General features: G+C 35.6%; 1 protein-coding gene across 1 annotated transcript; it reads left to right on the forward strand.

Annotated features, from left to right (window-relative positions):
• Positions 1-2,628: 2,628 nt before the first annotated feature.
• LOC142979436 (toll-like receptor 4) lies at positions 2,629-12,951 on the forward strand. The gene is made up of 3 exons (XM_076124339.1): positions 2,629-2,873; positions 8,342-8,585; positions 10,571-12,951. Exons 2-3 carry the CDS (start codon positions 8,349-8,351, stop codon positions 12,899-12,901), a joined length of 2,568 nt encoding a protein of 855 aa, XP_075980454.1. The 5' UTR covers positions 2,629-2,873; positions 8,342-8,348; the 3' UTR covers positions 12,902-12,951.
• The last annotated feature ends 625 nt before the right edge of the window (positions 12,952-13,576 follow it).

Genomic DNA, 13,576 nt, shown 5'->3' on the forward strand with positions numbered 1-13,576 from the left:
TTAACAATTCAGCATGCAACGAAAAGACCATAGATTCTGATCTCAATAATTGCATTCCAAGCTTAAAGCTAAGGCTTTACAGGTTTGTATACAGGATTATTTTACGGGATTGTTTTACAGGATCATTTTGCAAAAATGTTTTGGTAGAATTGGTTTTAGAGTATGGCCGTCAAAAATTGTACATTCAGGAAAAAACAATTGTCCTTTTCATTTTATATAACACCAAGTTTTGTTATATGGTAAATAGTAAAAATCGCGTTATTTTGAAAACATGAGACGCGAACAAGGCATATGTGGAATTCTTGTAGGCTGTAGTTAGATTTTTTACTTCAAGACAATACACGCACCTTCCTGATAAACATTTAACTAAATGATAACATCAACGTGACCACAACAAAGACACCTTTAATTATAGCTCTTCAATTATGTAGATAATACTGATAAGACATTTACTGAGTTAACTTATTTTGTGATGTAAAACGCAACGAAATAATACCACGCAGAGAAAAAATCACGAATCCAGTAGGTTTATTATTTCATAAACTCATAATGGTATAATGATACAGTATGTCACCTAATTGATGGTAAAATTAGGTAGTGCCAATACTTTCTACACCAAAATTATGAGGATTATAACATAAAATGTCAGCTTAACTTACCTTATTAACCTTTAACTTACTAACCTTTGATATGCCGATGGTTAGCATTTCACAGGTAATGAAAAAATCTGTATTTTTTGTAGACATATATGTATGTACATCACTCAGGCGGAAGGACCAAATCGATTTTTAATAACAAGCTTAAATACGCAATTTAAAAACCTATCACTTAGAGATTATTTTCTAACAAATCAGCGAAGAAATTGCGCCAGCCTTACAGCACAGGTGTAACTTGCTATCAGCTAAACCCACAATAAAATGATATTTGTTTAATTTCGAAGCAGTTACAATTGGACAACATAAGTCATGACAGGCAGACAATGAAAAATAATTTACTATATTTAATGATTTAGCAGGAAAAACGTAAAAGAGAGATTTCGGAGACTGTAGGTAGACTTCAGAGGTAGCCTGTCTTGGGCTCCTTCCGTAGATACAAAATCGAATTGAATTCTAAATGGATTGGGTTTAATTCAAACGATTGAAATAAAACATTATTGTAGGTAAAGGCACTTTTAAATTTCAATTTGGCGCATAATCCTACAAAATTGAACTTATAGAATTTTTCGATTTGGATTATATTCCTTGCGATCGCCTCTCGATTCTGATTCTACACGTTTCTCGTTCCTTATTACCTAATGAAGTAGCTTTTCTTACAGAACATTCTCTCCTAGAACTTATACCACTTCGGGATATCTATCACAAAGCTTTACACTTTTTTTGCTGATAACTTATCTACTTATCTTCTATCTTACTTACTTACTGATCCTACTCATGAGCTATGAAACTGGCCTTACTTGTATAAGCGAAGATTATAGCAAATTAAGTTAATAATTCATGATCAAAGAAGTTTATCAAACCAACGGACATTCGTCATGCCACGAAATTGAATTATTACCAGTATTTATTTACAATCCAATCCTTTGCAAGACGTCCATCCGACAGACGCATGTATATTATTAGCACCTTTTTCTTTATGTCGAACAGTGCAAAGCTTCGTGGGAGTAGCGATGCTGATGTCATCGGTCGATGTATTGACATGGTGCTAATTACACATACAGGTTATGCTACGGTTGAACTGAATGTAACACATAATATCGAACATATTTGATTTGTAATTTCTTAAAACTCTTTGTAAAATAAATCTCTGCGTAGTCTACATCGCTTCGCAAAGATCTACAAACAAACATAAAATCACGCCCCTGTCATAGGGATAGGCAAAGAAAGCCACTTGGTACGATTCTTAATAACTTTCCTGGCCTCATTCACATCCATACATCTTGTGATCTATTCAAGTCTTTTTTGTATCAGATATACAATGGTAACATTTAACAGAAACACTTAAGAGCAAGCAATTGAACATAGTAGCTACAGACGATCGACCGACGTCAAACAACATGTTTTAAGTAGTACATCACATATAAACAACCGATTTTCTAGATTCAGATTCTTAACATTAGAAGGCCATTGTTAAGCGTTAAAATATAATTATCGACTCTACGGGAGAAGGAGCCTAGCAGAGTCAAAAGCAGACAGACTGCTATAAATAGGAAACCGAATGGTGGTATGTTTAGGACACTAGGGGAAACGAAGACTAGTAGAATTAATAACAGCTTGCTTGAAATGAAGAAATTATTCTTCCATGTATTAAAGAAAATCTGAAGAATGTCCAAGGCAGGCACGCTAATTTACAAACTATAAATAATAGAATCAATATTGTCTGTCTGCATGTCTCACGCGTCATCAACTTGTTATTCCTAGATTCTTGCTGCAGCCTTCGAAAATAACAAACAAAGCCTTACGTCAGTATAACCACATTTTAACCTCAAATCTACTATTTCGGAGACCTAGCTTCCAAATCCATTAAATTATTTTTCTTCCACATTACATACTCAATTAGGATCTGCCAGCAAAGTTATCTTTTATCACGTGTAAACAGCAAATTTACGACAGAACGACACTGCGAAAATCTTTGTGCAAACATCAGCGTCGAGTCTCTTACTAACCTCGGTGAAGAACAAACGTGAAACCTGCTGTGATACAAAAAAAATATACTGCTTCACAAACTTGGAGTCTTTAAAATCATGCCTTGACTGTTCAGTGGTGTTCTAAAGTGATAATTTGGTATATAAAGTAACTGTGTGTATGGTGGTCATGTAACGCATGGCTTGAACAGCAAATATTTGCTGTTCTTATAAGCTGAAGGACGCCTTGAAGGTTGGTGCTTTGTTTTATTATAATATTATTCTTAAAACATGGTTCATGGTTCATCATGATGAATTCAAGACCTAGCGAGGTGAACTCGACACGTATACTCTTCTTTATTATGGGAGAAGTCCCTTGGCCTAGTTGCGTTGGCCTGAAGTTGTGTTGTACGAGCTGAATGACAGTTTTCTGCGGAATAAGAAAGTTTTAGCACTTTTTTATCATTTTTGTTCTACGTATCAAGATAATGTATGTACCCGATGTACCGCATGTACCGCAGGATGTTTGTATAAGATATCGCAAAGGTTTTTCGCGTGGAAATGTTTAATTTTTCGAGTGTTCTAGTTACTATCTCACCGGAAGAGATAGTTTTTTTTAAGGCTAAGGTTACACCCAGGAGCTGTCATTGAACTTTGTGATTTGAATGTTAAGATAACGGCTTTGAAGGTTCTTCAACTTTGCGGTTCTTTATTGACGTCAGTTGTAAATAAACCACATCTTTGTGATTTAAGAATTTCAGAGCGAAAATTTGGTCTACAGAGCGTTACATGACATTTATGATTGGAGTATGGACTGTGTTCTGTATGGAGCTCGGCAGAGCGAAAAGTATAAAAAAACATTTGAGAAAACTTTCTAATCGATGGATATAATACAAATACTACATACATACATTTAAGATAGCTTTTGGTTTCAAAATTGTGATATCAATCATCCTTCAGTTTTAATAAGCATCCAAACTCAGAACGCATGGCAACTCTTTGTCTTTACGTAAGTATATCTTTCCTTTACTTAATACCAATTAGCGTTGATTTGGAATTTGAGTAGTGTCTGTATACCATTTTGGGTATTTTCCTCACGAAGTTGTCATTAGTGGTATACCGATAAGTGCTTCTTTGGATTTCCCTCGAGTATGAGGTATTCTAAGCGGGTAAAAACTAGATAGGTTTGCTAGCACATATACTGAGCATACGCCTCCCACGCTAGAGTCCGTTTAAACCCAAGGCAACAAACCATTTATTTAAACTTCTTATACAAAATTTGTATAAAGGCGGACCTAATGCCAAAGGCATTTTCTGCCAGTCTACCTTGGGGTGATGCAGAGATTAAAACCATTGCCTTTCTCATTTACGTGATTATTAGAAATCACTTAAAAAGTAGTCCGTGGTGCAATGGTTTAGGTCGCCATGCCGCTACCATTGCGTCGAGAGGTCGTTTCGGGTCTGGTTGTGCTTTGTGTCTATTGTTTGTATGTTTGTAAAAGTCCCCGCGACACAAGAGCGATTCTTACGGGAGTTGTAAAAAAATGTTCTGAAGGTGTAGGAAAGCATTTCAAGGCAACCTTGCATTTGCCTTGTCATCACACAACACATCTGAGAGTTCTTTTACACAGTTCTTGAAGAAATGCAACCGTACTCAAGAACCCATTCTCATTTCTCGAGGAGGCCCCAGTGTCAGTTTTTGGTTAAATTTATTTATTTATAGTAAACAAATCAAAACTTGTCAATAATCATGTGTAGCGGCAATAAACATAGCATTTCAGACGGTTTTGTATCGTGTTAAAATCAGCTGGACTTAGATTTTAAGTAAAGATAATCGTCATTATTACGGTCAAGCGATGACAGTCGAATTGTGAAAAGTTGATGTAAGAATAAGTAATGATAAAACTACATAACTATGATATGATTAATTCGCCGAATAATCAGCACGACACGTGACCAGAGGGCTGGCCTTTACTTAGGGCAAAGAATAAGCATTGCCATTCAACGTGGCAATGCTGCCAGCCTTCTGGGTATGTTACCCGAGGACGGCGATGCAGAGATATTTTATGATGCCTTATTTTAATTTTATTTATATTTAATTCCTTTATTTTATTTCGTTTGTACATATAAAACTTATTATTTAATGTACTATGATATGATTGAATAATTCAAAACTTAATAGCAAGTCATACGTTTACTGCAATAACATAGTCATGCAAATATTCACATGTTGCGTATAAATAGTGGTTAATAAACAGTATATCGCTCGTGGCATTTTAAAAACAACCAATTATTATCATTATACCGACTTGTGGCTTACCTAAATATATGTTTTGAATATTTACGGTGATAACTGCACGTTTTGCGCAGTGTTTTAAGTAGTCACCTCGCCGCAATAACCGTAGCGCCGCGTGTGGTGGGTTCGAATCCCACTTGGAAGATATATTTGCGTGATGAGCACGAGTATATTCTGAGCCTGGTTGTTTGGTTGGTTGTTATTATATTTTGTGTTAGCTTGTTGTCAAACTTTATATTTCTGTCTCATGCAATGTCATGTGAGTACATAAGACAGCATGACTATTATGTCAACATAAATAGTCGATGAGATCTCGCTATTAAATATTTGTAGTTGAGCTTACTGTCAAAAACACATTCAAAAATCGTTGGTGAAGATTAAAATATTAGCTAAAAAGTGACCGAGCAAATCCAAATGCGTCATTATTTTAAAAGGGCTACCAAGAATGACGCAAGTAGTCTGTAATTCAGGATCGGTTTTCAAAAAAATAACCCGTTCGACTTAGTTGTTTAGCAATTATCATCGTAAAAGATATACTGTTTCATTTAATAGTGGTATAGATTGATGGTCAAAAGATTTTAGAATCAATGCCCGCCTTAAACAAAGCCTCCATTCGCATAAACAAACTTACCAATGAAGACCTCTGAGATTCTCGGAATACAATTAAGTAAATAACTCAAGCTAATATGTAAATAGATTATATAAGTAATATCAGCATCAAGTAGGTTTACAAGCTATTCTTACGCGTAATAATGAAAAAGGCACATGTAGTTTCGTGGGTCAAAAGATGGCCACTGCCGCCGTAATTATTATACGCGCAGCGCAGGATATAAACATATGTACATATAGTTATTATAATTACAAAATCAAGGCAAGGTCTATGAAAACCAGGTCGTTCACAAACCCCTTTACGATTAGAAAAGCTTCTACGAAAATCGAGGTAACGTATTTTAAGTATAAAAACATCGAATTGTAGTCCTTACGATTAGCAGTCGCATACACAAATACTGGCCACAAAGGTGGTAGGATATACGATCCGTAGACGATTATTTTCAAAAATGCTTGCAAAAATAGGTTTCAATCACAAAACAAACTTTCTCTAGAACAACATAGAATATTATGAAAGAACAACAACTCTCTCCTTTTGTTTTTCACAAATGTTTATATCTCTTTATCTCATGTAACTGTAACGTAAACGATCTCTACAAATAATAACATGTTATTTTCATTTCTAAACCTTTACATAGTATTCTAGAGTGTTAATTTCTTTCATAAATCAGTCAACCATTTTTAAAAGAATATTTTAATCATATACTCGTAACCGGCAGAATCGAAAGAAGCAAGGAGAGTTTATAGGTATCGCAGCAATTGACGTTCTTTAGTCGGAACTAGCTGACCCGCGCAACTTCGCTTGCGTCACACACATAAGAGAGAATGGGTCATAATTTTCCCCGTTTTTGTAACATTTCTCGTTGCTACTCTGCTCCTATTGGTCGTAGCATGATGATATATAGCCTATAACCTTCCTCGATAAATGGGCTATCTGACACTGAAAGAATCAGATCAGATCAAAATCGGACCAGTAGTTCCTGAGATTAGCGCGTTCAAACAAACAATCAAACAAACAAACTCTTCAGCTTTATAATATTAGTATAGATTAGTCTCTGTCTGTTCTCATGGGGAGAAGGCGTGAATTTATGTATGTATGTAAGATTTGGCGAAAATCTTTATTTATTACATTAAGAAAGCAAACGAGATTGCAAAATAAAATCATCAACAAATCACGCTACTTTTTACGACGTTAGTAGCTTGAATCACACTTTAGATACAATTATCATGCGTGGCATTGTTTATCTTTATAAAAACAGAAAACTTAATTTTTGTAATCATTGGAAGAGGAAAATGCGTACAAAAACCAATATATCATAAATATTGAGCAAGTTAGAGTTAAGGCTGTAGTTTTCGTTCGACAAACACAATTAACCCACATGTTAGCATTCGTTAGCGCCGGCGTAGTGTTTGTTCAGTTTGTGACGATCTTTGATGTTATCTATCACTGTATTAGTATTATTATTATGAAGATACTCATGTGTTGTATGTAAGGTATCATGTGACGTATTTAAATATACTTAATTCATTACAGTGCGCCTGCTATGGTTTCTAAAAACTAAATTTAAAGGAAGGTGTTCGTTTATTACCTTTCTCTCTTCTATTTTAACACGGAGTATATTGGAAGCAGTATCGGATAAGTATGCTTTCTATTCTTCTGCGAAACTTTGATCAATATTAATTTTATTTATTTTAAACTTAATATACAGAGCTGTATAAAGGCGGACTTAACGTCAGGGTTATTTTCTGCTAGTCTACCTTAGGGTGATGCAGAGATTATTGTGAGGGTGTTTAGAAGAGAGAATAGATTTAGAATTCTGATAAAGAACAAACGAAATTTCAACAAATAGTTATGTTTCTGTTGATTTTCCGCGCGTAATCCCGTACGCTCCTAAGAACGGGCGATAGAGTGTGTATAAAGGTATCTAATGCCTTCAAAAAATGATCAAAGAGCTCGGGATAAGGTTTCTTCACGATGTTTACCTTTACGGTTATAACATGTGATACCTAATTATTTCTAGTACAATAGTTGTTACATCCATCAGTACTGAGCTCGAGATTATATTGTTGTGATCTATTGACGTGGTAGTCACGTACATAATAATATTGTTGAGTAAACAGCTTTATATTAGTTGTTGTTTGATTTGATTAGCACTTGCAGGAAGTACTTTCCAGGTTTATGCTTCTCTGAAGGCCACTGAATGTATAGTTTTAGTATTAAAGAGATCAGTTTTGTTTGTCTTGCCCTTTAAGGTCATTTTAAATAATTGAGGAAGTCTTCTTTCCAAACATGTTGTCAAGGGATTTGGCCGATGTTTGTTCACTCGGCCGCCTGCCTGACGTAATCCGTCGGGGACTATTGAAGAGATAAATTAAAAGAAAAATTCTATTCTACGGTTAAGAAAGCCAAAATCTAAACAAAATCTTTTATCTGGAGATAATTTGGCGTATCTTGCTCTAGAAGGTCAAAGAAATTTGAAATAGGAGAATTGAAGAATAATTTTAAAATGTCACATTATTACTGCCTGTCTGTAAAACTAGACTAACCCCCGGTTTCTGAGTACATTTAGCCGTGGTTTATCTAGTCAATAGCGTTTTTTTTGTATAAGTTTTACGCCTTTGAATAGATAAACTACATCTAAACCCGAGGGTAAGTATTACGAGTTTAACCAAAAAGATAACATCAAAATGTTACCTACACCTAATTTTCGAAATGTATAATACCTTGGTAAACCTTTAATTCAATTCATTTATTTCTGCAAACCTAAAAAAATCCCACGACAAATCTATTCTAAAACACTTTTCTCCTATTTCAGAGCATCAATGTCACCAGCCCGCTTTCTCTGGCTGCTCCTGTGCTACGCGCAGTACGCCCGCTCTAACATCGTGGACGAGTACGAAGCCTTCACCAACACCTTCCTGTACCCTCAAGAAGACAAGAACGAGGCCCTGCCCATCGTGCTGGGTAAAGACTGGAGCTCCGGCTGCATCTGTCGAGCGAGCGCGCGGTATCGCGTCGTGGTGTGCTTCGGGAATTATGGGTGTAGGAAGTTTCCTAAGGTTCGTTGTGTTTTGGATGTTTTAGTAACATTTACTAGAGAGAAGGCCTTGTTTCTTGTTGTTCCATAGAGTTATCGTCGCTTAGGTAACAATACCGCGTAAGTCGAAAATTGGTCATATGACGTTTTATACTTCATTGGATAGATTTTGTCAGCGCGCATCGAATGATGTTAGATTTTTTTTTAAATTGTCCAATCTTGAACGAACTTAATATCTACCTATTTATGTATTCAGTACACATGTCAGAAGTATTTCAAAGATAATAATCAGTTTTTTATCTCTCCTGGAAACATGTCAAATTTAACTTGCGCGGTATTGTTACCTAAGCGACGTTATGGGTCCTAGAATATATCACTTGCTTCGCACAAATATTTGTGTTATACAGGTACCTATATGGGTATTTTGCCCCTCGACTCAGTCATACTTTCGAAACAAATTCGCTTTTTTACACCTATAGACAGGTAGGAAGTATTATTCATTTTTTTTATCGTTTAACGAAATTACAATCGTCCGCACTCATATTTTACGCATCTTGTTATTTATGTTAAGTATTTGCCGCCGTCTGCGCAGCGGCTTGTTTAAATTCAAACACACCAAGCCAAATAAGCGCGTACTAAAAGGATTCTTATATTGCGAACTATATTAACGCTAATTTATTTTTTATAAAGCTTGTAAAAAGAAACAACAACCATAACACTTATCTCTGAACTTTAAACATGACGTGGTTACACGCAAAAATTCTAAACTGTAAAATATTTAGCAAACATTTACTGGTGTGACGTGTTCTGGACAAATCAAATCTCTTTGCTATCATCATAATCTCGCTAGTAATAGCCCTTTACATAACATTACGGGAGACGTAGAACAATAAACACGATATTATCTCGCTTTATCATTAAGAACATAGTGTAATCTGGGGACAAACATGTCGTTCATAGACGTTTTGCTTGGTACTAAAGTGTTAAGACTCGCGCATAGTACCCAAATAATAAAGGTGTAAATTCGTAGGCGATACGAAGGCAGACCGCAGACTTCCCAATTAGTTTATTTTTACATTGCATAGCTTTTCTGCGAACAATCTAATTTTTGTTGAGCCGCTAGACGTCTCTTTCACCGACACGCTGTAAATTTTGCCACGAAAAAATCTTGAGTACCTAACCTCAAATAATACATAATATATTATCACGTCTTTTTCCGACAGAGGTGGGCAGAGATCAAACAACGCCACTAAGTACGAAAGCTCAGATCAAAATATTTAATGTTGTCCAAATGTCAAACACAAGAGTTAACGAACGTGATACATTTGAAAGCTCACGGTTTCTCTTGATATGAATGAAGCAGGTACACTAGAGCAATGGTAAACTTTCCATGTCACATTGCCTTCGTGTCGTAAGCGCGATTCGCTATCAGTGGGAATTTTACAATCATACTCCATAAGGGTAGGCAGAGACTAGATAATACAATCAATAATGATAATTTACAATTATTGCAATTAAATATATGCCTATGACTCCTATGAGCATGCCTTTACTCTACGTAACGTGAGCATATCTGCTAAATAATTACTACATGTCAACAACAATGTGTATATAACATGTTAGACGCGTAATATAAAAGAATACCATTGTAAGCACGCTGTAATCTCAGTTTTGATTTAATTTTATCTCGTTACCCAAAATTTTTTGAGGATTTCCCATTGTCTATTGGTTTTGGTAATCAAGGAAAATGTAGCCTCCTATTGATATCTTTAAAAGTACTACGACTAAATCACGCAAATATTTGTTCCTTTCCGGAATACAGAATATTATACAATTCTCGCACGCAGTGGCCACATCATGGTGGTCACTTTGTCTACTATTCCATGGCAAATCCGTGTCACTAGAGCAATGTTAATTTGTAAAAATTATATTATTAAACAGTATTATACTGTTTGTTTCTTGTATAAAATAGATGAATATTAAACACAGCTTTATCATCTATTCCAGGTGACAGTCCGCAGCGAAGTCCTACGAGTCAGAACGACGGTCATCACAGAACTTCGGAAAGGAGACATTGACTCACTATACTACCTGAGAGTCCTGGAGATAGAAGCAAACCATCAGCTACGGTACATACAACCAGGAGCCTTCTCCAACCTGACAAACCTGGAGCAGCTTTCAATATCCTACAACACGCTACTTAGGTCTATCCACGAGAGAACCTTCGAAGGACTGGTCAATCTCAGTAACCTAACTCTAGTAAACAATGGCTTCAGTTCCGTACTCCAACTAACACCAGCTTTCAAACCAAGCATACTACCGTCAATAAAAAGACTAGACTTATCAGAGAATACTCTAGAATCCATCCCTGAGAATGCCTTCCATCCGATGGAAGGATCGACTCTGAAGAAATTGGATCTGAACTTATGTAGACTAGACTATATTCACCCTAAAAGCTTTCTACCATTGAAACACTTAAGGGGACTTCACATTGGAGACAACGACCTCAATTCCACATTAATTGGAGACTTTTTAGAGACACTAATGGATAATGATATCAATTTATTGCACCTAGATTTGTCTGGAATGGGTTTTAGAAAAAGACCGCCGAGAAAACTTATGAATATTATAGCACGGTCTACAATACAATGTCTCATTCTATCGAGGAACCAATTTGAAGCTATCGCAGATGACGCCTTCCCTATAATGACCAATATTCAGTTACTAGACTTGAGGAAAGTATTAGCAATAAACATACAACCGAATGCTTTCGACCCTGTGAAGTTTCCTAATCTAAAATGCTTGTTACTAAGTGGAAACAATTTGCCTGGAGTCCATGTAACACATGCTTCAAATCAACTAACGTTTTTGGATCTATCCGATAATAAGGGAAATCCAAATAACCCAGTATATTATGAAATTGATCGAGACACATTTACTGAAAGCAGAGAGTTACGTGCATTGAACATAGCTTATAACAGAGTGAGATCTATCTTCCACTACACATTTACGGGATTAGAAAACTTAAGAATATTAGACATGGAGAACGCAACGTTATTCTACATAGGCGACGGTAGTTTCAAGCCTATGAAACATCTAGAAATGCTGAACCTAGCCAACAATCCATTAACATCAAGTGAAAATTTAACGTGTAAACAATTTGAAGGTTTGAATGAATTGAAAATACTTATATTGGAGAACTGTGGAATCAAACATTTGTATGAAGATGAAAATATTTTTGAAATGACACCTAACTTAACACATTTGGTGTTGAAGAATAATCAACTGTATTACATAACAGCTGAAGTTTTAAAACCTTTGAAGTCTCTACAGTTTTTAGACCTAAGTGAGAATCTTCTAATATCATGGTGGAAGCCTTTATTTCTCGCGTCTGGAGTGAAACCAAACACATTATTTCTGATGAACAATAAAATATCACACTTTTCTCTAAGCATGATTCAGGACATTGCTTATCTGTTAGAGACCAAGAACGGTACTAGCATCACAATAGATTTAATGAACAACATATTTATATGTGACTGTCGATCCATGTTCAGTGCGTACCGGTGGTTACAAGCTAACGGAACAAGGGCTTTGAAACAGTTCTTTTTGAACTCTAAATTTCAATGTAGCAGTCCTGACTTATGGGAAGACAGAAGAGTGGCAGAATATCTCACTTCAATAAAGAGTCTACATTGCCTAATGTATGAGAAAATATCAAATGTTATGGTGTTAGTTTGGACAGCTCCTTCCTTGATCACTGTAGCTCTAGTCTTAATGATAATCGTGGTAGTGTTCAAATACAGGATGTTTATTCGCTACTGGATATTTGTAGCTAAGATAGCAGTCGGCAGAAACCTGCAGAAGAAACCTTCGAAACAGGAGCCGAGTAAAACTTACAAGTATGATGCCTTCGTATCATATTCAAACGATGATAGAGATTTTGTATTAGAAATGATAGCTCAGTTAGAAAGTCAGCCTCCGTATTTAAAACTATGTGTTTATGAAAGAGACTTTGAGATCGGAGCGTTTATTTCTGAAGCAGTGATGACTAGTATTAATGATAGCAAGTACATTATATTGATAATAAGTAATAGTTTTGCGAAGTCCCACTGGTGTAGATGGGAAGTCCAGTTAGCGGAGTACCACAGGATATTTCTTGAAGACGGGACGGCGTACGATCCTCTCGTGTTAGTAAAATTAGGTGAAATTCAAGGGAAATATTTGACGACAACTTTGAAGTATTTGTTAAAGACGAAGATCTATCATTTGTGGGACGAGAGCAAGCCGGAGGAGTTCTGGAAGAAGTTGAGGAACGTTGTGTCTAAAACTGTGTGATTGTTGTATATAGTATTGTTAAGCGTAGGTAGCTATTGTAAATAAATACGAATAAGAAATAATACAGACATTTTACTTTCTTACATTGTAGGCAGTAGTAGCTAAGCTGTTTAGATCTCTTTCTTAACAGTATACCTACCCTCTTATTCATAAACTCACTATAAATCTATTTTAGTTAAAAAGCTACTATAATATTTTTTTTTCTTTTTCATTTCGCTAAGGAGTGAAAGAAACTAAACACTTTATAAGCCTTTCATAACTTCATATATTTTTATGAATAAGAGGGCTAGTATATACAAATCAGTGCAGCAAATCTCATTATTTCTTAGGTGCAGTTAATTTGGCAAGAGGCTGCAGTAAAAGTTAAAAGCATTTTCTCTGACAATCAAATAGTAAGCTAAATTACTGACGTCATAAGTCGATAGAAGTAACATTGCAATTATTTTTTATGATTATCTATACTAATATTATAAAGCTGAAGAGTTTGTTTGTTTGTTTGAACGCGCTAATCTCAGGAACTACTGGTCCGATTTGAAAAATTCTTTCAGTGTTAGATAGTCCATTTATCGAGGAAGGCTATAGGCTATATTTCATCACGTCCAATAAGAGCGGAGTAGCAATGAAAAATGTTACAAAAACGGGGAAAATTTTGACCCATTCTCTCTTATGTGACGC

This window comes from Anticarsia gemmatalis, chromosome 16, assembly GCF_050436995.1.
Source record: "Anticarsia gemmatalis isolate Benzon Research Colony breed Stoneville strain chromosome 16, ilAntGemm2 primary, whole genome shotgun sequence".
Taxonomy (NCBI): Eukaryota; Metazoa; Arthropoda; class Insecta; order Lepidoptera; family Erebidae; genus Anticarsia; species Anticarsia gemmatalis.

Excerpts from the sequence above, each read along its gene's own strand:
- LOC142979436 (XM_076124339.1), top strand. The coding sequence starts at position 8,349 with ATGTCACCAGCCCGCTTTCTCTGGCTGCTCCTGTGCTACGCGCAGTAC. Across the intron at positions 8,586-10,570 it reads GGTGTAGGAAGTTTCCTAAG|GTGACAGTCCGCAGCGAAGT; the intron begins GTTCGTTGTGTT and ends CATCTATTCCAG.